Source organism: Giraffa tippelskirchi, chromosome 3 (genome assembly GCF_054371585.1).
Source record: "Giraffa tippelskirchi isolate mGirTip1 chromosome 3, T2T-mGirTip1v1.2.pri, whole genome shotgun sequence".
In the NCBI taxonomy this organism is placed as follows: Eukaryota; Metazoa; Chordata; class Mammalia; order Artiodactyla; family Giraffidae; genus Giraffa; species Giraffa tippelskirchi.
The window spans coordinates 149,785,069-149,809,136 of record NC_137277.1 but is presented as its reverse complement, the minus strand read 5'-3'; the positions used below and the strand labels follow the sequence as shown (position 1 = coordinate 149,809,136).

The 24,068-nt window shown below is 35.2% G+C and overlaps 1 protein-coding gene across 6 annotated transcripts in view; it reads right to left on the bottom strand.

Annotated features, from left to right (window-relative positions):
- The window catches only part of NBEAL1 (neurobeachin like 1), a 150,208-nt gene that overhangs the window by 57,427 nt on the left and 68,713 nt on the right, over window positions 1-24,068 (bottom strand). For 5 of the 6 annotated variants that reach the window (XM_081581943.1, XM_081581947.1, XM_081581945.1 and 2 more), the window contains 13 exons: window positions 23,413-23,502; window positions 20,190-20,358; window positions 19,630-19,763; window positions 19,013-19,172; window positions 18,802-18,904; window positions 18,136-18,292; window positions 16,491-16,649; window positions 14,672-14,831; window positions 11,911-11,999; window positions 7,998-8,573; window positions 7,484-7,659; window positions 6,505-6,658; window positions 6,071-6,199 (listed from right to left, as the gene is read on the bottom strand). In XM_081581943.1, coding sequence (XP_081438069.1) covers window positions 6,071-6,199; window positions 6,505-6,658; window positions 7,484-7,659; window positions 7,998-8,573; window positions 11,911-11,999; window positions 14,672-14,831; window positions 16,491-16,649; window positions 18,136-18,292; window positions 18,802-18,904; window positions 19,013-19,172; window positions 19,630-19,763; window positions 20,190-20,358; window positions 23,413-23,502 — 2,256 coding nt within the window. The remainder of the gene's footprint in view (window positions 1-6,070; window positions 6,200-6,504; window positions 6,659-7,483; window positions 7,660-7,997; window positions 8,574-11,910; window positions 12,000-14,671; window positions 14,832-16,490; window positions 16,650-18,135; window positions 18,293-18,801; window positions 18,905-19,012; window positions 19,173-19,629; window positions 19,764-20,189; window positions 20,359-23,412; window positions 23,503-24,068) is intronic. The other variant, XM_081581946.1, reaches the window with a different exon arrangement.

The following is a 24,068-nucleotide window of genomic DNA, read 5'->3' as shown; positions in this document are numbered from 1 at the left end:
CAGTTGCTCAGTCGTGTCCGACTCTTTGCGACCCTGTGAATTGCAGCACGACAGGTCTCCGTGTTCATCACCAACTCTCGGAGTTTACCATAAGTGTGATGTCATCTGCATATCTGAGGTTATTGATATTTCTCCCAGCAATCTTGATTCCAGCTTGTATTTCCTCCAGCCCAGAGTTTCTCATGATGTACTCTGCATATAAGTTAAATAAGCAGGATGACAATATACAGCCTTGACGTACTCCTTTTCCTATTTGGAACCAGTCTGTTGTTCCATGTCCAGTTCTAACTGTTGCTTCCTGACCTGCATACAGGTTTCTCAGAGGCAGGTCAGGTGGTCTGGTATTCCCATCTCTTTCAGAATTTTCACAGTTTATTGTGATCCACACAGTCAAAGGCTTTGGCATAGTCAATAAAGCAGAAATAGATGTTTTTCTGGAACTCTCTCGCTTTCTCGATGATCCAGCGGATGTTGGCAATTTGATCTCTGGTTCCTCTGCCTTTTCTAAAACCAGCTTGAACATCTGGAAGTTCACGGTTCACGTATTGCTGAAGCCTGGCTTGGAGAATTTTGAGCATTACTTTACTAGCGTGTGAGATGAGCGCTATTGTGCAGTAGTTTGAGCATTCTTTGGCATTGCCTTTCTTTGGGATTGGAATGAAAACTGACCTTTTCCAGTCCTGTGGCCACTGCTGAGTTTTCCAGATTTGCTGGCATATCGAGTACAGCACTTTCACAGCATCATCTTTCAGGATTTGAAATAGCTCAACTGGAATTCCATCACCTCCACTAGCTTTGTTCGTAGTGATGCTTTCTAAGGCCCACTTGACTTCACATTCCAGGATGTCTGGCTCTAGGTGAGTGATCACACCATCGTGATTATCTGGGTCATGAAGATCTTTTTTGTACAGTTCTTCTGTGTATTCTTGCCACCTCTTCTTAATATCTTCTGTGTACTATACATGCATCCTCAAAAAGACAGTTCATCACAAAGGCATCCACTGTCTGTATTCACAAGAGATCCATGAAGAAACGTCTACCAACAAGGACTATTGGAAGAAGGACTCTCTTTCTCTGAATGTGAACAAGGAAGCATGCAGCCTCAGTTTCTGCTGGCAGTCATTTTGTGATGGTAAGGGCAGCCAGTTTAAGACAAGCTGGCACAGGATGGAGAGCAATGCTACAAGAACAGCAAACAAATGGAACTGGAGCCTTAACTGAATCATGCCTTGAACTCATCTTAACTATGGAATTTTCAACTACATGAATCTTCTTAACTAAGTCATCTTGTATTGACTATTTGGAATTGTATTGTTATTTGGAATTACAAACATTCTTACAGATAAAGAGCAGTACACAGGAAACCAAGTAAAGTTCCCAAAGAAAATACACATTTAGGACGCATGCATGCATGCTCAGTCTCTAAGCTGTGTCCAACTCTTTGCGACCCCATGGACTGTAGACCACCAGGCTCTTCGCTTCATGGAATTGTCCAGGCAAGAATATTGGAGTGGGTTGCCATTTCCTTCTCCAGCTCAGGGATCAAATCTCACACTCTTGGGTCTGCTGCATTGGTAGGCAGATTCTTTACCATTGAGCCACCTTGGGAAGCAGAGTCCCCAAGGTAAATATACATTTAGGGCACAAACTCACACAAAGTAATACTCTATATTACTCTTAAGCTCTGGCCTCAAACTTCATTGTAGAAAGGTAAATTAAGTCACAAAGGGGCCTCCTTTCATCGAGACTAGAGGAATATGTAAGTCTTAAAACCATAACAAGACAAATGATAAAAAAAAAAAAGCGCCTCCTTTTCCCTTAACCTATATCCCAATTTTGGATCATATTACTTTCAAAATAAAGAAAAGCAAGAGAAAAAAAAGAAAGTATTAGAAACCAACATGACTTCAAGAATTAAGTGTGCCAAAAACTCATCTGAGGTGTATGCACAGGTCTTTGCAGGCCAAGGCAACAATAAGGGATCTCAGGCAGTCTTTCTGTAAAAGAAGACTTAAAGAAGCAAACAGCATTTGAGGAAATAACCTCTAAGATGGTTCAAAATTTTAACTTTTCTATTTTTAACTTAAGCTTCCACTTGTGAAACATCTCTACCCTCCTCAGGTTTTCTCCAAATCCCTTCACTTTACTCTTTGAATCTGACTAAAGCAGTGTAAACCCAATAGAAGGCAACAAATGTGAGACAAAAGGTCATAAAATCTCATTTTCCAGGAAACACCAATGCTAATATTCTAGACTTTTTTGCTACGTGTTTTCAAAAACACTGTTTACATAAAAAGTTGAATATTCAGTGCTCTGCTTTTAACTAGTGTCACAGTATTACATAACTATAAGTTTATATGTTTATTTAAAGGTATAAAGACACTTTTAGTGAATACAATGATTTACATACCACTGCCCACCCCCCCCACACATAGATATGATCCCCCTGCCCTCACATTATAAAGAGTACTATATTATGGTCTGGTCACCTGAGAAATGACAGAAACAGCAATGCCCTAGTTCCCTGCTTAATTACTGACTGATGCCCCACACAAAGCACACAAAGGAATTTTTAGAAAGCTCCTCTAGGTGATTTCACATGCAGCTAGTGAAGAGAATCATTAGAAGAGCTAAGACCACTGAGGGAGAAGAAATCCAGACAAAATGGTGACCATATGCAGCATTTAAAGAAATGAATAGCTACTTGGTCCTGCTTTAAGACGTGCTGGGAAATTCTGGCATTTATGTGAAATCTCCTTATAACTAAATGCTGGGAACTAAATAATATAAAAGGGCCAAATAAAACAAATTTGCTGGCCAGATTCATTTTGCAGGCAATTCTGTTTAAACCCCTATGAGGGAAGTGGTCCCTTTCCCAATCTTTTAACATGCACGACCTCAGAGAAATCCGTTTTTAGCCTGAGAGAGTGAAATTAAACAAGTAGCTAGAGAGAAATGTTCTAGATCACTAACTACTGGTTGACAGAATCAAGTCTTAGCTGTAGGTGCTACAACTCTTCATTTATTTAATAGGTATTTATGTAGAGTCCTACTATGGGACAGGCACTGGATATTTAATGGTGAACAAATTATAACAGACATGTTATTTCTCCTTGGAAATCTCACCAAGGAGAAAAACACTGAGGGTGATTAACAGTGGGAAAAAACAAAGTCCTAACATCTAAAACAATTAGCTACCCAGCATGCTGGCTCCAAGGGCTTTAACAGCCACCAGGCTCATTTCAGTGAAAAGGCCAAAAAAGTTATCTTTGTTCTCTTCCTGCATGGAGGAAAAAAGAAAACTAAAATGAACATCTATGTGTACAAAGATTGCTTGATGTTTTAGATTACTACCTAAGGATACAGTTTTAGAGTAGAATTACTAGACAAAGAGTGTAACAATCTTTATAAAAGTTCTTAGTTCATATATTTTCAAATTGTATTTAAAAGCTGTACAATTCAAACATTCATCATTTATATACCAGAATGTCTAGTTTTGTTGAGCTTTTCTGCATTTTCCATGTTTTCTACAAAGACAATGTATTACCTTTATGATTAGGGAAAAAGCCCACTATCTTAAAAAAGTTAGTAACATGGGGAAATAAATTTAATATAGTTGTAAGAAAAATAGAAAAGAACACAAAATTATCAAAATATATGATGGTTTCCATCACCCCCCAAAAAAAATATATACACAGAAAAAAATATTAAAATGTTGAGAGATCGCTTCTTAGGCTATAGAATAAAGCACGTTTTACCTAATTTTTTCTCTTTATGTTTTTTTGTGTATTTTCTACAATGAGCGTATTTTCTTTTCTGATTGGAAAAAAATACTTACTGAAAAGTATGGCCTTCTTTAAAAAGAGCACATGTATGGTATTTTAACATCCTCATGCTCTTATCAACATTATAGAAAGTTTATATTAGAAACCATCCACACCCCAATTCTCATACCACAAGTACTTAAAATTTCAATATCACAAATGAATGTATAGCCAGGTAAATAGCCATGACGTAGACATAACTTAACACAGCATATTAAAAAGCAGAGACATTACTTGCCAACAAAGGTCCATATAGTCAAAGCTATGGTTTTTCCAGTAGTCATGTATGGATGTGAGAGTTGGACTATAAAGAAAGCTGAGCACCAAAGAATTGATGCTTTTGAACTGTGGTGTTGGAAAAGACTCTTGAGAGTCCCTTGGACAGCAAGGAGATTCAACCAGTCCATCCTAAAGGAAATCAGTCCTGAATGTTCACTGGAAGGACTGATGCTGAAGCTGAAACTCCAATCCTTTGGCTACCTGATGTGAAGAAGTGACTCACTGGAAAAGATCCTGATCCTGGGCAAGATTGAGGGCAGGAGGAGAAGGGGATGACAGAGGATGAGATGATTGGATGGCATCACCAATTTGATGGACATAAGTTTGAGCAAGCCCCGGGAGTTTGTGACGGACAGGGAAGCCTGGTGTGCTGAGGTCCACAGGGTCACAAAGAGTCGGACATGACTGAGTGACTGAACTGAACTGAACTGAACTGAAATAGCCACGGGACATATGTCATGACTAATTCAACCCAGGTAATCACAAACAGCCAAGTAAACAGAAAGATGACAGACTAAAATCTGCATGGAACTTCTCTAACCTTTAACATTTTAATTTAAAATAGAAACAATAAATATTCTACGTGTCCATCTTTGATTTACCTTCATTACAGAAACCTAGCACAAAGTTAACACTTGGTCTTCACTAAATGCTTAATAAATGAAAAAAATGAGAAAAATGTAAAACTGAAGTAGTGTTTTAGCATAGAAAAAGATTTTGACAGGAGTAATTTAAAAAAAAAATTTCTTAAAAATGCAAGGCCTAATTGAAAAAGACACATGTATCCCATTGTTCATTGCAGCACTATTCACAATAGCTAGAACATGGAAGCAACCTAGATGTCCACTGACAGATGAATGGATAAAGAAGCCGTGGTACATATACACGATGGAATAGTCAGCCATAAAAAGGAATGCATTTGAGTCAGTTCTGATGAGGTGGATGAACCTAGAACCTATTATACATAGTGAAGTGAGTCAGAAAGAGAAAGATAAATACCATATTCAGTACTGTCGCCTGGAAAATCCCATGGACGGAGGAGCCTGGTAGGCTAAAGTCCATGGGGTCGCTAAGAGTCGGACACGACTGAGCATCTTCACTTTCACACACTGGAGAAGGAAATGGCAACCCACTCCAGTGTTCTTGCCTGGAGAATCCCAGGGACGGCGGAGCCTGGTGGGCTGCCATCCATGGGGTCGCACAGAGTCGGACACGACTGAAGCGACTTAGCAGCAGCAGCAACGCACATATACACAATCTCGAAAAATGATCCAGAAGAATTTATTTACAGGGCAACAATGGAGAAACAGACATAGAGAATAGACTTATGGTCAAGGGGAGAGGGGAGGAGAGGGTAAGGTGTATGGAAAGAGTAACAAGGAAACTTACATTACCATATGTAAAATAGATAGCCAACGGGAATTTGCTGTATGGCTCAGGAACCTCAAACAGGGGCTCTGTATCAACCTAAATGGGTGGGATGAGGATGGAGATGGGAGGGAGGTTCCAAAGGGAGGGGATATATGTATACCTATGGCTGATTCATGTTGAGGTCTGCCAGGAAACAACAAAATTCTGTAAAGCAATTATCCTTCAATAAAAAAAAAAATTAAGAAGAAAAACAAAACAAACAAAAAAATGCAAACCCTAAACTGCACATGTACAAAAAGTCTATGTAGGCTATACAGCTCCTAGCTATGCTAAATACAGATGATGTGAGTAACACCCTCTAATATAAGCTATGTATTAATGCTCTAAAAGAAAACCATAAATTATACAGAGTCACAAACATCAGGGAAAAAATAACTGACTATCTGCCTCTCAAGCTTGTTTCTAATCCTACAAAATTGAAAGCAGAGTTAAATCATGTTATTTTTGAAACTAAAAAATTAAAGTGCTGAAAACATAATTGCCATTCAGTTATTAGCATGCAAGTATATAACATAATGCAAAAGAAATCAACAAACCTGCAAATTACCCCTTCCAATGAAGCCAAGCAGCAACTGGATTTGAATCTGAGAGAGTTTCACCCATACTGGACTTTCCGAATACCAAACTGACAGACTGTCAAAGAGCAGCATCAAATCCTCTAAAAGCTAACACAAAGGAAAAATTGAGATATAAAAATATTCCCATTTTTAAATCTACCCATGATGAGCTTCCCCCAACAATAATACAAATCATAAATATTTCAAGGCTAATTCAATATTCAGATGGTAAAAAACAAAAAAGTTATCCTAGCAATAGTTAACAAAATCTGTAACTATTTATCACATCTTATCCATTGTTTATTGCATCTGCTTAAATATTAATGCTCTGAAAAGAAAGGATATAAAATTTATTTCTTTGAATAGTCTCTTACTACCAAAAAAAAAAATGATTTCAAAGAGATGTTACGCACCTTCTCAGTCCACACGCTTGGATTGTCTAGTCCCTCTGATTGCAGGAAGTCCTGTATGATCAGTGTGAGTCGGAAAGCATTTTCAGCAGTTACTGGATTTGTTTTTGCTTCTCTGTTTTCTGTGACAGCCCATTCTAACATCTTCTGCAGCAAACTAGGTATAAAGCAAAGTAAAACCACTTTATACTTATAAAAATAACAGGTCATTAAAAAGTGAAAAGAAAACAGCAACAGCAAAGCCAGCTATTTATTAACAAGAGTGTATTTCCAAAGATACACTCTCACTGGCACGTATCATAAGACATTGTGGATGGATTTTAGTAACAATGAAACCACTTTTTCATCTCTGGAGTATCTATCTTTAACATAACCTAATACTGAAAGGCAGAGTAAAAGTTACGTGTTTGACTTGACCTTAAAAAAAAAAGCTATGAAAATAATTCACATTCTGGCCATGAGATATTTAAAAGTTTCTTTTAAAACTGAAATTGGAAATGTTAGGGAAGAAAGCCTTATGCCTTATATAGAGTCTAGCTCTGTGGAAAAACAATAAAGTAATTCTGTTGTTGTGCTGCTGTTACAGCGTCCTACCCTATGCCTGGAACTCAAAGCTTTAGAGGAGTAATTTTCATGAAAACACTACTCCCTTCCTTTAGCATGGAAGCACTCAAACCTGGGCTAGACTATAGAACACAACGCACCAAGTCCTTAGATACTACAGGAAACAACTGAAACAATAAGTATATAATCACTTCAAACCCAAATTAATGTAAAATTTAAATCTCTTCACTTTGGAGTTAGCTTTGTATTTCTCTCCAGATCCCACTAGAATGGCAACAGACAGGAAAAGGGCTGAGTGCAAAGCTTCCCCTTTTCTCTCTCCCCACCCACTGAATATGGAGTAAATATTCAATAACAAATATTTTAGACTCCTGCCCACTTTCAAAAGGAGAGGGGATATCACGAACGGAATGCTTACATTAGTTTTATTTCATCTGATGGTCGAAGTAGCTCACTGGATATTCCTGGCTTAGTTAGTGCTGAAAACACTTGTCCCCGTTCAATCCAAGTTTCGTCATCAGACTTTTCTAGTCCCTTACACATTACACAGCTCAAAATATTGGTGAGTAACTGAATAAGCTCCTCCTCACATCTCTATAAGAAAGATAAAAGTAATATGAAATTATTGGAGGGAAGGGGTGTTAAAAACACATAAAGAGAACCATCAGGTACATAGATTATAATCATTTAACATGTTTTTAAGGTGTCTGGAAGAACTTAGAACTTTACTAGGAAGGCCCCAGAGATGTAAAGAGGAATACGACACTGGCTTTGCTCTCAAGACACTCACCACTGTGGGACTTCTAGGTGTCTAATACCTTCAATCATGAGACTTGGAACATGAATAATATATGATGTTATTAACAATCACACATTTCTGAGGTTAGACATATAAAAAGAAAAACCACATTTGGACAAATAAGGCATCTTACCTCTTTGTTTTCAAGTAAAGAGAAGTCATCACTAAAACCCACATCATTTGTGACACTGCTTTCTTTGTCAGGCTGCACAGGAAATGGCTTCATGGACTCTATTGGGGAAGGTGTGCTAGGCGGGCTGTCTGGCATTTGACTTCCACCATCACTCAGCTCACATGAATCAATGCCACTGAGATCTAAACTCAGAGGTGAAGGGTTATTATGCCAGAATTCTTCTTGATTCTCTGATTTGAAAGATAATTCTCCCATCGAGCTATCTTCTTGAAATAATGGCATGTTTGAGTCCAGAGAATGTCTATCCTCCAAACTCCACTCATCTGAAGACACATGAGCTGAGGCAAAAGAGGCAATTTTTTCTTCATCTGTCTTTTCGTCAAAGTTCCTCTTCATATCTTCCACTGATATATTTTTATCATTGTCTTTCATTATAACAGCCCTATTGTGCTTATGAAGAGTATTTCCATTTTCAAAATTTGCTTTTAAAAAAAGCCTAACTAAGGTGTCTTGCCAGCCCACTTGTTGAGATATCTGATGTGCTGCATCTGCCTGGGACTGCAAAATCTGTAGAATCTGCAAAGATATTAAGAATGCAAAAATTTGTCAAAAGGTAAATGGTACTTTACATCAGAAACAGTTTCAGTTATTTCATGACAAAGTAATTTAATAAGAAACTGTGGAGGATACATTTTCAACAGATTATGTTCTTAACTAGATTAGAAACTGTTTGGAGGGCAGACACTGGGTTCACAACTAATCTGAATATTACTCATTGTATATCTACAGTAGGGATATATTCAAATATTTGCTGAAAGATAAAAAAGGAAAAAAGATAAAATAATCCCCCACATACCAACATACTCATGTTACTAACTTAATTTGGTCAGAGAAAAAATATAAACTGATTTAAGGCATATATAAAATGTAATAAAGTTATATCCTCTCAACTAAATACTCTCCATGAGCCTACTACATTTGTTTAGCAAATACTGAACATCAACTATGTGCCAAAGTATTGGATAGTTCTGAGACTTCGGCTACCTATTGCCAAGAGCTGACTCGTTGGAAAAGACCCTGATGCTGGGAAAGATTGAAGGCAGGGGGAGAAGGCGACAACAGAGGATGAGATGGTTGGATGGCATCACTGACTCAGTGGACATGAGTTTGAACAAACTCTTGGAGATGGTGAAGGACAGGGAAGCCTGGCATGCTGCAGTCCACAGAGTTACAAAGAGTCAGACATGACTTAGAAATGAACAACAACTAGGTGCCACGCACAGTTCTGACACTAGGGTTTGGGGAGTCATTAGAACACATAAGCAACTTTGACAGACCCTAAGTACACTAAGAATAACGTCCCATATCATTTTCCCCCCCAAGCAAAGTTAATGGGTTGCTTTTGCAAAAATATTTTTTTTCATTAACTCTATACGGTGCAAACAAACAAAAACTGAACTTTAATTCCAGAAAACTATTTCCAGTGAGATGGATGCTGCTATTTAGATAGAATAAGAAACTGAAACTAAAGAGTTGATATTAACGTGACAATGTGCATGATCTCTAGAATCCCAAATGACTTCATATTTTTTGGATAAAAACAAATTTTCAAACACTATATCAGAAATGCTGTTAAAAGTAGTCTGGCCCCAGAACCCAAGTGCTCCCCACTACACCACACAGCCTTCTGGTAGAGAATAGCAACGGTACTGGGGAAGAGCAAAGCCCAACTGTATGGCACAAAGAACTCTACTCAGTACTCTGTAATGATCTATATGGGAAAAGAATCTTTAAAAGTGGATATATGTATAACTTATTCACTTTGCTGTACAGCAGAAACTAACACAACACTGTAAATCAACTGTATTCCAAAAAAATTATTTAAAAAATTTTTAAAAATTTATAAGAAATGCTGTTAGGATCTTTAAGATTTAAATCGCAAAGCCGATTAACTTCTAAGTAGATGGAAAGAACTTTGGCTCCCAGTGTTTATACAGTATCTCTTTATCAGAATTTCTAACTCTGACAAATTTCATAGCAGGAGATGAATTACGTCAGTGTGCGCTTCAAAATTAATGGTTCTTATGTACACTGACGCTGGTACAGAAACCAGTTGAGTCAAAGTGAGTTACAATGACATGTTAAGTGTCTTTCCTCACTTAATACTGTCAATCAGTGAGCTACTATGCCTCTGTCAGTGCAGAATATCAGCTTTAAACATATTAAATCTTGGTAGGCAAAGAAACTTTTCATGATTTTAAAGTTTCATAAGACTTATCTTACAGCTATTTTATAAACACATAATGAATAAAAACTAGGCTGCACTGGGAGAGGTTTCTAATTGCACACTGAGAGGAAAAAGATAAATTTACATGACTTGCTTCAAGAAAAATTTAGCAAAATCCATTAATATGTAAAATGTGAAAACTCTTTGAAGAGCTATTGCATTTCATGAATTATGTCCTACACATGTATTACCACAGATGGGTAAATATCTGTGTTAAAAAATAAAATGCTCCTAACAGAAGTTTGTTAACATGGTAAAACAGGAAACAATATAAAATGTCCATCAACAGGAAACCAGATTATACTTTACAGAACCGTCATAGAATAAAAAACTATGCAGCTGTTAAAGAGAAACATGGGAACTTTCCTGTGGTACAGTGGATAAGAATCCACCTGCCAATGCAAGAGACACGGGTTTGATCCCTAGCCCAGGAAGATTCCACGTGCTGCAGGGCAATTAAGCCCGTGTACCACAACTACTGAGCCCATCATGTCTAGAGCCCGTGAGCCACAACTGCTGAGCCTGCATGCTGCAACTACTGAATCCCAAGTACCTAGAGCCCATGCTCTACAACAACAGAACCCACTGCAATGAGAAGCCCGTGCACCACAACAAAGAGAAGACTTTTGCTCACCAAAACTAGAGAAAGCCTGAGTGGAGCAACAAAGATCCAGTGCAATCAATCAATAAATAATAAATAAAATAAAAATTAAAGAAAAAAAGGAGAAATATATATCCAGATTTACTGGTGGAAAAGTACTGTGACATAATTAGGGAACAAAATTAAAAAGAAAAGCAAGGAAGCAAATTAAATACCAGACTGGTCATTGGTTGCCAGTAGAAGAGGTTTTAAGCAGGAAGAAGCACATGGGATAACCATTCATCAACTTAGTTCAAGGTTAAATGAGTGGATTGAAGGCAAATCATTGTTGGAATACACTCATAAACTACAGAAAACCCTTTCCATAAAGGTCAAAAGATTCAGAAACTCTAAAATATGGTATATGAATTAGAAAAGGTCACAACTGAAGGATCTTAATAAAGAAAATAGTCTCTGGGAATAGTTTTGACTCTGGGAAGGGCATTATTTCCAGGAGCACATGTATGGTGAAGAAGAACAAATCTGTATGCTATATTTCTTATTATTACATAAAGTTGCTGCTACTGCTGCTAAGTCGCTTCAGTCGTGTCCGACTCTATGCGACCCCATAGACGGCAGCCCACCAGGCTCCACCATCCCTGGGATTCTCCAGGCAAGAATACTGGAGTGGGTTGCCATTTCCTTCTCCAGTGCATGAAAGGGAAAAGTGAAAGTGAAGTCACTCAGTCGTGTCCGACTCTTAGCGACCCCATGGACTGTAGCCTACCAGGCTCCTCCATCCATGGGATTTTCCAGGCAAGAGTACTGGATTGGGGTGCCATTGCCTTCTCCGATTACATAAAGTTAATTCACCTCAAAAAAGTAAACTATAACATTATGTCATATAAAAGATATTAGAAATTATATCTGGTGAAAAATACTTCATCATATCAGAAATTATATCTGGTGAAAAATACTTCATCTAAAGGTTATTCACAATACAATAATACTGCAATTCTTAGAGTATATTTTTAAAGTTTACTAACCTTTCTGCAGATGACCACCCTGACATTTATATAGGCTCTGTGAGATATATATACCACAGATAACAGATCTTTGAAATTAATAGCAGGATCTATGATAGAAAAAAAAACAAACAGTTAAAATTAAGTACTAGAGAAAAAACAGAAAGAAATGTGTTAATAGTTATGTATAAGCTGACATATTCATTTATACTTTTTTCCTGCTGTCAACAAAGATGCCTTCCCCCCCAACTTTATTAAGATATAATTGACATAAAAACATTGTTTAAGGTGCAAAACACAATGATTTTATATATATATATATATATATATATATATATATATAGTGAAATGATTATACAATAAGGTTATTTAACACATCCATTATCTCACATAGTTACCATATTTCTTTTTGTGGTGAGGACATTTAAGGTCTGCTCTCTTAGCAACTTACAAATACACAACACAGTATTGTTAACTACAGTCACCATGTTATAACTTAGATCCGCAAAACATACTTATTTTACAACTGAAAGTTTTCACTCTTTGTACATTTACCCGTTTCCCTCACTGTCCCAGCTCTGGCAACCACCCATCTACCCTGTTTCTCACTTTTTCCCCCCACAGGTTAAGTGAGATCACATGGCATTTGCTCTTCTTTGCCTGACTTACTTCACTTACCAGATTGCCTTCTAGGCTTTTCCATGTTGTTGCAAATGGCAGGATTTCCTTCTTTTATATGGCCAATAATTCCATTTTGTGTGTGTGTATATATATACACACATATATATATATGCCTGACTTTTGGTAGTCATTGATCTGTCAATGGATACTTAGGTTGTTTCTGTATCTTGATCATCAAGAATGATAGTATAATAAACAGCAGTGCCGATCATACCTCTTTGAGACATGATTTCATTTCCTTTAGATATATACCAAGAAGAGGGACTGTTGAATCATGTGGTAGTTCTATTTTTAATTTTTTAAGAACCTTCCAAAGTGGCTGCAAATTCATATCCATTGAATATGAGCTGACTAGATATGAATTCAATGGACAGTCAGCTCAAATTTAATGAACTCATGTCCACTGGCATGAATTTGAGCAAAATCCAGGAGATAGTGGGCAGAGGAGCCTGGCATGCTGCAGTCTATGGGGCTGCAAGGAGTTAGATACAACTTAAGAGAGTGAAAAACAACAGTAGTGGCTGCACCAGTTTATAATACATTCCCACCAACAGCACACAAGGGTTTCCTTTTCTCCACATCCTCACCACCAGCACTTTTTATCTCTTCTCTCTTTGCTAACAGCCAAACTAACAGGTGGGAGGTGATATCTCACTGTGTTTTTGATTTTCATTTCCCTTATAATTAAGAATGTTAAGCATATTTTCATGTACTTGTTGGCCATTTGTATATCTTCTTTGGAAAAACGTCTATTCGCGTCCTTTGCTCATATTTTAATTGGATTTTTTGCTATTGAGTTATATGATTTCCTTATATATGTTAGATATTAACTCCTTATAAGATTTGATTTATAAACATTTTCTCCCATACTATAGACTGCCTTTTCCTTTTGTTGATAGTTCCTTTTGCTATGTAGAAGTTTTCTGGTTTGATCTAATCCCATGGTTTATTTTGATTTTTGTTCCTTTTGCTGTCATATGCAAAAAATTATTGCCAAGATCAAGGTCAAACAGCTTTTCCCCTGTTTTCTTCTAGTATTTTTACAGTTCAATTCTTACACTTAAATCCTCAATCTATATGAGTTACTTTTGTGGGTGGTATATGGGTCCATTCTCATTCTTTTACAAGTGGATATTCAGTTTTCCCAACCACGTTTATTAAAGAGACTATCTTCCCTCCACTGAGTTCAGGGATCCCTTATCAAATACTAGTTTACTGTACATGCAAAGTTTTATTTCTGGGCTCTTGATTCCATTTCACTTTTTTATGTGACTATTTTTATGCATACTGGAGCACACTCTTTTGATTACTATAACTTTGTAGTATAGTTTGAAATCCCGAAGTATGATGCCTCCAGCTTTCTGCTTTCTCAAAAAAAGAATGATACATAATAGTCACTTAAATCCTGAAATAACTTTCATTTTAAGTAACAATCACAGATATGTTTAAATTTTACAAAGACAATAGGTTTATAATTTTTTAACATCTTCCTCAGTAAACCCTAAATAGCTATTCTTTGATTGCCTAAACATACTGTCCATACTGTTTGGATCTTATACTTGTATTACCTTCTTATGCATATGTCTTATCAATAAGATGATAAACCACTCGAGACAAAGAAGCTTATCTTAGATCTTTCTGGATCTCTAGCATCTGATATAAATTCTACAGTTTGTAGTAAATACTAACAAAAAGGTTTATAAAAGCAAAATTAGAAACAAAAAAGAATATCTAAAATTAGTTTTCAGTTTTAAGATTTTAAGCTCTGTAAAGAAAAACAATATCTTGTACACATTTTCTCTAATGTCCTTTTCTTTTTACATAGTCAATTATTTGCTTATCACTTAGTCAATAAACATCTACTGAAGGCATGCCAAGTAAGGTTTTATGCTATGCTCTGGGGATACAAAAACAACAGGTATATGTGAAACAGCATCCAATGAAAGCTCTGCTGAATCAAGTAACAGGTAATTTTAAAAGCAACCTAAAAGGAAATAGGGGTAAAGAACCTTCAGAAGAAAAAAAGTTTACAGCCATCAAGTAGAATTATATGAGGATGAAGAACATTTCGATGCATCAGTATTTTTAGCCTCAGTCATACCTGTATTTATAATTTGATTGGTGAGACTTTTAATGAGAGAAGTATTAACAGGTGCTTCATTAAGAAGGAGTCCAAATCCTGAGTAGCCAACTTCTCTGAGTCGAATACGTTGCTTACTTCGTTCATAAACATTTGTGCATTTCAACATCTGTTCCATAACCTGGTCACAATGGTAATATATTCATCTCAATATAGAAAACTAAGAACAGTTGTCACTTAGGTTAATATTGAATAAATATTAGTGTACAATGTTTTTGGAGCATCATTTTATTCCTTAAGAATTTAAAAAAAAATAGCACTAATAGGGAAGACTATTCCATATCTTGCTATCATTAAAAAATGAACTTAAAAATAAGCTGGACTGAAATGCAACTGCATTTGAATAATTAATATGTTTCAAACCCCGATTTATATCAATTTCTTGGTAGATAAAAGAAATAATTTAAAATTTTCTTTTAATGGCTTTAAGTGTAGAGGGAAAAAATCCTGTAGCTTGCAAGAGGAACAAAAGTGTGCTCTGAAAGATAAGAAAGACACTTCTAGATCAATCTAGTAACCTATTTATGTGATAGTTGTCAAAATAATTTTCAGCAATAAGGAAATACTGTGAAACACCTCATCCATATGTTAAAATGGAAGAATGAATTAGTAACCTCAAACATCTTGACGTTAAATCAATAATTTTACAAAGTGACATACTGAAAGCTTTTATGGAAAGGGTAATCTTGGCAAAATAGTATCATGAACAACATCTGCAGGGCCATTTTTGAAGAAATGACATTAAATCTCCATATAGGAACCCTGTATGGGTACATACTTTAAAGAATAGCTTCAGGGGTCACCATAACCAAAACTCAGGAGGGACTATGTCAGATCATCATTAATGTACTTTTGTTTTCCAAAATTTAGGAATTCCAAATAGAGGCAATCCAAACATAACACCACGAGTAGACTTCATGTCACACTAATGATGTAGGGGGAAACAACTGTTACAGGCAATTTGGCATAACCAAGGAGAATAAATGATGAAAAAAATGCATTTGCAGTAGAAATATGACTGCTTTTTTTAATTTTAGTTAACCAAAAAGGTGGAGGGGGTGGCTTCAGTCAAAGTTCAAAGTCTGGGATATTCTGGAAAGCTTAATAAAACATGTCCTATCCTTTAACAAGTTACTAATTTCTCCACTTCAGTTTCATCTGTAACATGATGATAATAATAATATCCACTTCATAAAGTTGCTGCAAGGACTATATAAACTATACATAAAATGGGCTTAAAGAAGTGAAAGTGAAGTTGCTCAGTCATGTCCGACTCTTTGCAAACCCATGGACTGTAGCCTACCAGGCTCCTCCGTCCATGGGATTTTCCAGGCAAGAATACTGGAGTGGGTTGCCATTTCCTTCTCCAGGAGATCTTCCTGACCCAGGGATTGAACCTGGGTGTCCCACATTGTAGGCAGACGCTTTACCATCTGAGCCACAAAATGGACTTAGTGCTTGGTAAATAGTGGGTGCTAAATAAGCTTAGTATAATGGGCCACATAGACCCACTGGAAGTCAAAAGGAGGTAAGAGTTTTTCTATTGAGTATGACAAAGTGGATTTTCCACTGAAATTACTAATCAGATTATAATAATATAGTTTTTAAATACACAAACAGCAAAAACATGAAAAATATATACCAAAACAAACCAAACAATTTAAAATTAGAAGTAGGGATGTGAAAAAAGAATTAACATTCATAGAAGGGATATCTTCCAAGTAAATTCATATACCCAAAAGTGTCCCCAAATATAAAGATGCTTAAGACTTGTTCGTACCTTAAAAATGATTTCTCTTAGCTTGTCAGAGTACTTCTGATTTAAGAGCAAAGCATAAAGTATGTCAGCATTTCCAGGTTCAAACAGCAGTAAGAAAAGCTGACCTCTAGTCGGGCTGGTACGTAGGAGACTGACGAGAATGTCCAAAATTCCAAGAAGCTTTTAAAATTAAGCAACACAAACAAATAACCATACTCATACACAGAAGCACAAATAAAAGTCATAAACCATAAATAGTTACTTAACTAAATCCAATATCCCCTAATGTTTTAGCTTAACTAGATTATCAGAAGTCTTCTGAACCTGCCTTGCCTTTTCCTTCATCACACTTTTATTCCATTTCCTTTTGCACATCCTCTCACTACCCACATTCACCTACTGAACCATTCTCTTCCATCAAGTCTTTCTCTTCCATACAGCCATCTCTTCCATGAAGTCTTTCCTGGTTCCTCAACATCTAACACTCTCCTATGGAAATCTCATGTTACTTCATATTTCTCTTACAGATATTATCATGACTTTTTTTAGTTTCATAATTACTTATAAACTTTTCTTATCAATCCCTGCCTTCATTAAGCTAAAAACAAGAATGATAATTCTTTCATCATTAAATACCTACAATATCTAGTATTATTCTATGTATGTGTATAGTAAGTATTCAATAAATATATAGTTAAGTATTTAATAAATGTTTGACTAAATTGATCAAGAAAATATTATTAGCAATGAATTATAGCATAGGTGACAATACAGCGATCATGAAATAAGATGATTATTCATTATTCTAAATAATGAGAAGCTTTTGAGATAGTTCAACCTTATAAGAAAATAGCCTAAGATAATTTATCTATATAATACCAATTATGAAGTCATATAACCAGTAAGTACAAAATTCCTCAGTCAACATAAATTAAATTAAGGCTGTTCAGATTTGGTGTTGAGAGTGGTATACCAAAAGAATACAGAAACAGCAACAAAAACACCTGGGTTATATACTTCCAGGTTTATCAGCTGTGTGACTTTTTAAGTTAAGTCACCTAATCTCTCTGAGCACATATTTTCAAATGTACACATGGGAAGAACAATCCCTGGTCTGTATATTTTATGTCAGTGGTCAAATTCTACCATACATAAGAATCACCTTGAGGACTTGATTTGGATATATATTTGGATTTCTAAAAAATTCTCAGGTAAGTGGGTCCATATATTGAGAACCACTGTCTCAAAGGGTAGTTCTGAGGTATAAATGAATAGAGTATGTGAAAGAATTTAAAAATAGAAATAGTTATAATTTACTCTTTATGTAAAATTTTTATGAACCTATTAAATACTAAAATTTTTGTGAGAAATCTACCTAGTAACTTTTGTTAATAGTTAAACATACAATACATGGCCTATGAAAATAGGCTTCATAATTGCAAGGGCAACTATTTCCATGCTCTGCTTTCTAGCTAATTAAAATATTTTATTACACTGCCATTTACTTTATTAAACTTTCAGTTATTTACTTATTTAACTGTACACTAATATTATATGTGACACTATAAACATCTCTTAAAATATGTTGTATATACATATAAGTTTAAAAGACTACGATACAGCAACTTAATTATTAAAACTAACAGGTTTATCAAGAGCATAATACCTGTTCTTCTTCATTGATAGCAGCTATGTAACCCATAATACTTTGTATCTCTTCATGAGTTCCGCCTTTGCTCAAAAAATATTTAATTAGTCCATACAAAGAAGTCCTTATTGTTCGAATATCATCGGGAGACAGCTCACTGTATTTACAACCACTCCTAAAATGGAAAGTAAACAAGAAACAATTGAAATTTTTAACTTTTACATCTTTGTACTTTTATATATAAAAGAATTCATGGTTTAAAAGAAGATGTTTGCATGTAACTATTAGAATTCATATTATCTTTGGCTTCTTTTACTTTTAAGAAAAACCTTTTTAAGTTAGGCGTTGCAATAATAAAGATATAAATTGTTAAAAACACTGTATATTTATGTACTGTGTAGCAGACACAATTTTAAGTGCTTTACACATTATTATTTCATTTAATTTAATCCTAAAAATAAACATAGGAAATCATACAGTTGTCCTTGTCACAAAGCAGAAAACCTTAGCACAGAAAAGTTGAGTAAGTTGCCCTTGTATGTGATCCCTTGTTTATCATTTTAACCTTCACAACATCCTGGCTCTCTGAAGTTAAAGGTATCAGAATTGCTAGAAAATATAACAATCTAAGTGCTCCAATCAAGTAACAGACATATTATCAAACTGAGAAGAAGGACATCATACCCATAATAAATCCTAAGTGTATCCAGGAGAAATTGCACACCATACTTCTTTCGGAAAACTCTCCTGCTGTCTTTGATGATGGTGGAAAGATACTGTATGTGACCTAAAATAGAAAGTTTACTCTTAAATTATATACCTAAAATGAAAGTCACATAGGTGGTAATAAATTTCTAAAGCAACTATAAAATTTTATCTAACAGCCTGAGCTCACCAATTCGAAAGGGAAAATCTCCACGGTTCCAAATACGGAAGTCAAAGAGTAAATATTGATACATTTGTTGCAGGAGCTGCATATTTTTCTCTAATGATACCTGTTCAATGAGTAACTGAATTGCCATCAATACATTAACATCCATCAAAGCACTAGGCACCTGAAATCCAGACAGAAGAAGGTTCTTGTAAAGTTCAGTTTAAACAATTGTCATGAAGCTGTAATTTGAAATGATTAATTCAGAACATCTACTAAATATACAAATCTTGGTTAGAAAAATATAAACAATTTAAACATTAATTTTTCTCATATAACTCTAGAACATATTCCTAAAATAGAGTCTTTAAATGATCAAATAACCCAAATAACAAAATTAACACATAAGGTCCTGAATATCAAAGATTATACACTGTTATGTAAGATAAGTAGTTCTTATATAAGGTGATTTCATAGAAATTTTTAAAAGCTGCCTGTGAAATAAATTATATTCACTAATATAACTTAAGTTATGATAGTATAATTTTTAAAATACATTTATCTACTGGAAAGAAAAAGTCTCAATACTAACTGGTAATTACAATCATCAGAAATACCTGCAGAATGTTAGACTAGCTCACCTTCTGAAGTAAGGCTCCAAGAACAGCAACTCCATGGGAGTGAATAAGGTTGTCCTGGTTAATAGGATGTCTTTGAATAAAGTGTTTCACAATCAAGATAAATGTTGCAATTAAATTTCTCTCGAGTCTTGACTCTGTGGGATTGTGAACAAGTCATTAATTATCATAATTACTCTAATCACTTTTGTATCAGATGCTCTACATCATAACGCATATTATAACAAACAAGGAATTGGGCTCAGGAATTTGCATCCAAAGGTCACTTGCAGAACATACATATCAGAGAAAACAGTGACTGCATATTATATATTTATATGTACATGTAAATATTTTCTCCACCATAAATTTAATAGTGTTGTCAGATTTCTGCTAACAGTACAAACTAAGGATAGTCAAGAGTATAGTCAACACCATAAGTGTTTTCAACAAAGTATTATGAATTTTCTGAACTCTATTAGGAAAATTAGGAATGGACCACTTCAGCTACAAATGGTAGCAAGACATTTCCAATTAATTCTCACATTTCTCAATGACCATTCCACATTAATTCAGCTAAATACCTGATGCCTTTGTGGAGGTCAATACCACCCAATCTCCTTCTACAGGTGTTATCAATTCAGAAACTGTGCTTTCATTCAGTCCTTCAGGAATCTGTCCTTCACCAAAGTGGCTGATTTGTTCCAACAGAGGAAAGAGTACATTTAATCCACCTATGCAGTTTATAACGTCCTGAAAGAGGAAACTACAGTTGATTAATCTTATGATGCATGGGCAATTTTATCATTTAATACCTATATAGCATGTATAAGGTTATAATTTGCTAAGGTTTTAAGCAAGGTATACAACAGCCTAAGCTAAAGGAACCCTTGTATGGGCATAAGCTTTAAGGGCAGCCTCAAGGGTCACCATAATGAAATACTCAAGAGAGACAAGGCCAGACCATCTTTTTAAATTTATTTTTAATTGAAGAATAATTGCTTTACAACAGTGCATTGGTTTCTGCCATGCATGAACATTAATCTGTCTTAGATACACATATGCCCCTCCTTCTTGAACATCCCTCCCACCTCCCACACCTTGCCACCCCTCCAGGTTGTTACACACCTCCGGTTTGAGTACCCTGTTTCATACAGCAAATTCCCATTGGCTATCTATTTTACATATTGTAGTGTATACGTTTCCATGCTACTCTCTCCATTCATCCATCTCTCCTTCCTCTCCCACTCCATGTCCATAAGTCTGTTCTCTGTGTCTCTACTGCTGCCCTGCAAATAGGTTCATCATGCCATCTTTCTAGATTCCATATACATGCATTAATATATGATATTTGTTTTTCTCTTTCTAACTTACTTCACTCTGTATAATAGGCTCTAGTTCATCCATCTCATTACAACTGACTCAAATGTGTTCCTTTTTATGTCTAAGTAATATTCCAACTGCTTCTTTATCCATTCAACTGTCAATGTGCATCTAGGTTGCTTCCACGTCCTAGCTACTGTAAATAGTGCTGCCATGAACACTGGAGGGCACGTGTCTTTTTCAATTTTGGTTTCCTCAGGGTATATGCCTAGTGGTAGGATTGCTGGGTTGTATGGTGGTTTTAGTTCTAGTCTTTTAAGGAATCTCCATACTGTTTTCCATACTGGCTATATCCATTCACATTCTCACCAACAGTGCAAGAAGGTTCCTTTTCCTCTACACCCACTTGTTTGTGGGTTTTTTGATGATGGCCATTCTGACTGGTGTGAGGTGATATTTCACTGTAGTTTTGATTTGCATTTCTCTTAATAAAAAGTGATATTGAGCATCTTTTCCTGTGCTTATTAGCCAGGCCAGACCATTTTTAATGAACCTCTGTTTTCCAAAGTTTACAAATTCAAAAGATAGGAAATCCAAACATGACCCTCTAAGCAGATATCATTATCATTAATGATGTAAGAAGTAACAACTGTCACAAGGCAATAAGGCATAACAAACAGGAGAATAAGTCATAAAAAACAGAATGTATTAGCATTACAAATATGACTGACTCCTCTAAGTTTACAAAAAAGTGGAATCAGTGGCTTCAACCTAAGTTCAAAGTGACTACTGTGGATAGCAAAATATATTCAGATATATTCAATATCTCAGACAAGGTATTTCCCAGGCCTCAGTTTCCACATCTGTAAGATAAAGATAATATTAATTTCCACTCTGTTGTTACAAGGATGAGGTAAGCTAACACACGAAAAGTGCTTAGTGCCTGACATACAGTGGGTGCTATATAAGATTAGACTGCTAAAATGTTCTGAACTGCCATGTATACGTAGCTTAAGTCTGTAAACAACCTCTTCCTAGTCTTTGCTTGTTTTTCATATTGATTTTTAAGAGCTTTGTAATCAGTAAACTAGAATTTTGGAGGGAAAGCATTTTTTTCCAGTTGTCATTTAAATTTTTTTGTCTTTGATTTTGCTGCAGTATAAAAAAGCAATAGTCTTTTTCTTGGTAATAGTTTCTTTTTGACTTCTGCACAGCTATATTCAAGGCAACAAAGACTGCTTTGACTTTCAAGTATAATGTATGACAAATAATCAGCTTTCTCTATATAAGTAAGTACCATAGAACTGGCTTATAAAATCAATCTTATAGGTCATCAAAAGTTAACTTATAACCTGGCAAACTGTCATAAATCTTACTATGTTAACAGGTAAGAATAAGTGTTATCTCAAAGTCAAAGAGAAAAAAGCTTTATATCACATGAATAACATGAGAATAATACAAATTGATAGATTCATTTTAGCCCAGGCAGAATTATCCTAATGATTTCTGTTCATTGAAACAATAAGCTTATATTGTTTTCATATAATATAAGATTCTTCATTATACAAGAATGAAGAATCTAGATTAGAAGATAAAAGAGTTTTGTTTTCTTTGCTGATTTACCAGCAAGTTCCAACATAACTGTCTTTTATTTTTATTTTACTTAGGTTATAGTTTCTATTTAATATATCTTTTAAAGAAATTCTATATTTTAGAAATAGGATGTCTGACTTTCACATTAGCCCAAATAATCTTTACTTGTTTATAATCACTCAGTCAATGATCTTATTGTATATCCCAGGTGCCAGGCACTGTTGGAAAAAGCAGTGGTCCCTCCTTCGAAGTTCTTAAGGACTACTGGAGAATCAAGCAAGCAAATCGTTAACTATTCACCATGATGAGTGAAATAATAAAAACTGCTACAAGTACTCATGAAAAGAAGAGTTAACTCAGTCTTGGAAAATAAGTAGAGGCCTTTAGACAGAAGCAAAGATATTATATCCAGCTGAGACATAAATATGAGGCACATGAAAAAGGCAAACCAGATATGATGGCTAGATGGTGTGCTGGAGAGGAAAAATTACTCCTTAACCTCAGAGAGGAAGGATCTAAGTTTGTTGAAAGCTGACAGACAGGAGATTAGACAAGGAGAAGTGCATGATATAGGAGAAAAGGGATAATCAATGAAGTCTCACAGGGGTTGAAATCTGTTACATAGTTTTAGGGATTAAATATCTTAAAAGTGGAGCAATTAATGAGGGCAGCATATTTTTCTTATGAAAACTGACAGCATAATTTAAAAAGATAACTAAGTTACAAAAAATTAAATAGTCATTCAACTACTTATTTGTTTATCCTTCAATGTTCACCTGCAGATATTTTAAACTGGATTTACTCAGATCAATCTGGGGCTGCTCAAAAGACAAATGCTTTTAAAGGATCAGTCAACTTAGATAATATGTTGCCCAACCACCATTAACTTACCTTAATGTCCCAGTTTACTACTTTGTTTCCTGTTAACCTTCCATGGAAACAATTAGTAGATAAATCAAGACAGATCGAATTTTTGCAGGCCTAAAAATAAAAGAAAAATAATGGCAAACAGCTAAGCACAATTGAGACAAAACATAACTTTATACATGGAACATTTCATCATAATTTTAAAAGGTATATAGTATATTCAGTGATAAGATGCCTACAATATTAAGTTTAGTATTACTATTCTCTGTCTTTTAAAAGAATCAAGGACTAGATTCTACCACACTCACTCATAAAATGTAGGTCATTTCTGCTTGTCATCTGACAGATAAGTTTGAGCTAGAACTTACCAGTCACTAACCACATAATCTAAAATTCTTTCTATTCTAAACCAGTAAGTGCAAAACAGATATTTTACTTTTTTAAAATTCAATGTCTTAGTCCCATTAGTATAAAAAATTGTAACGACAGAAAAATTAAACCACTGACATAAGACACTATTTTCCCTTATATTACCAACAATTTTAGTTATATTCAAATTAGCTTTTTCTGCAACTCTTGAAATTGCTACAGTTATCTTTTAACTTCATTAAGGTTTACAAAGCAGGGAACTTCACATTTAAGTTGATTCATTAGTACAAATTCCCACTACAAGCATTCCC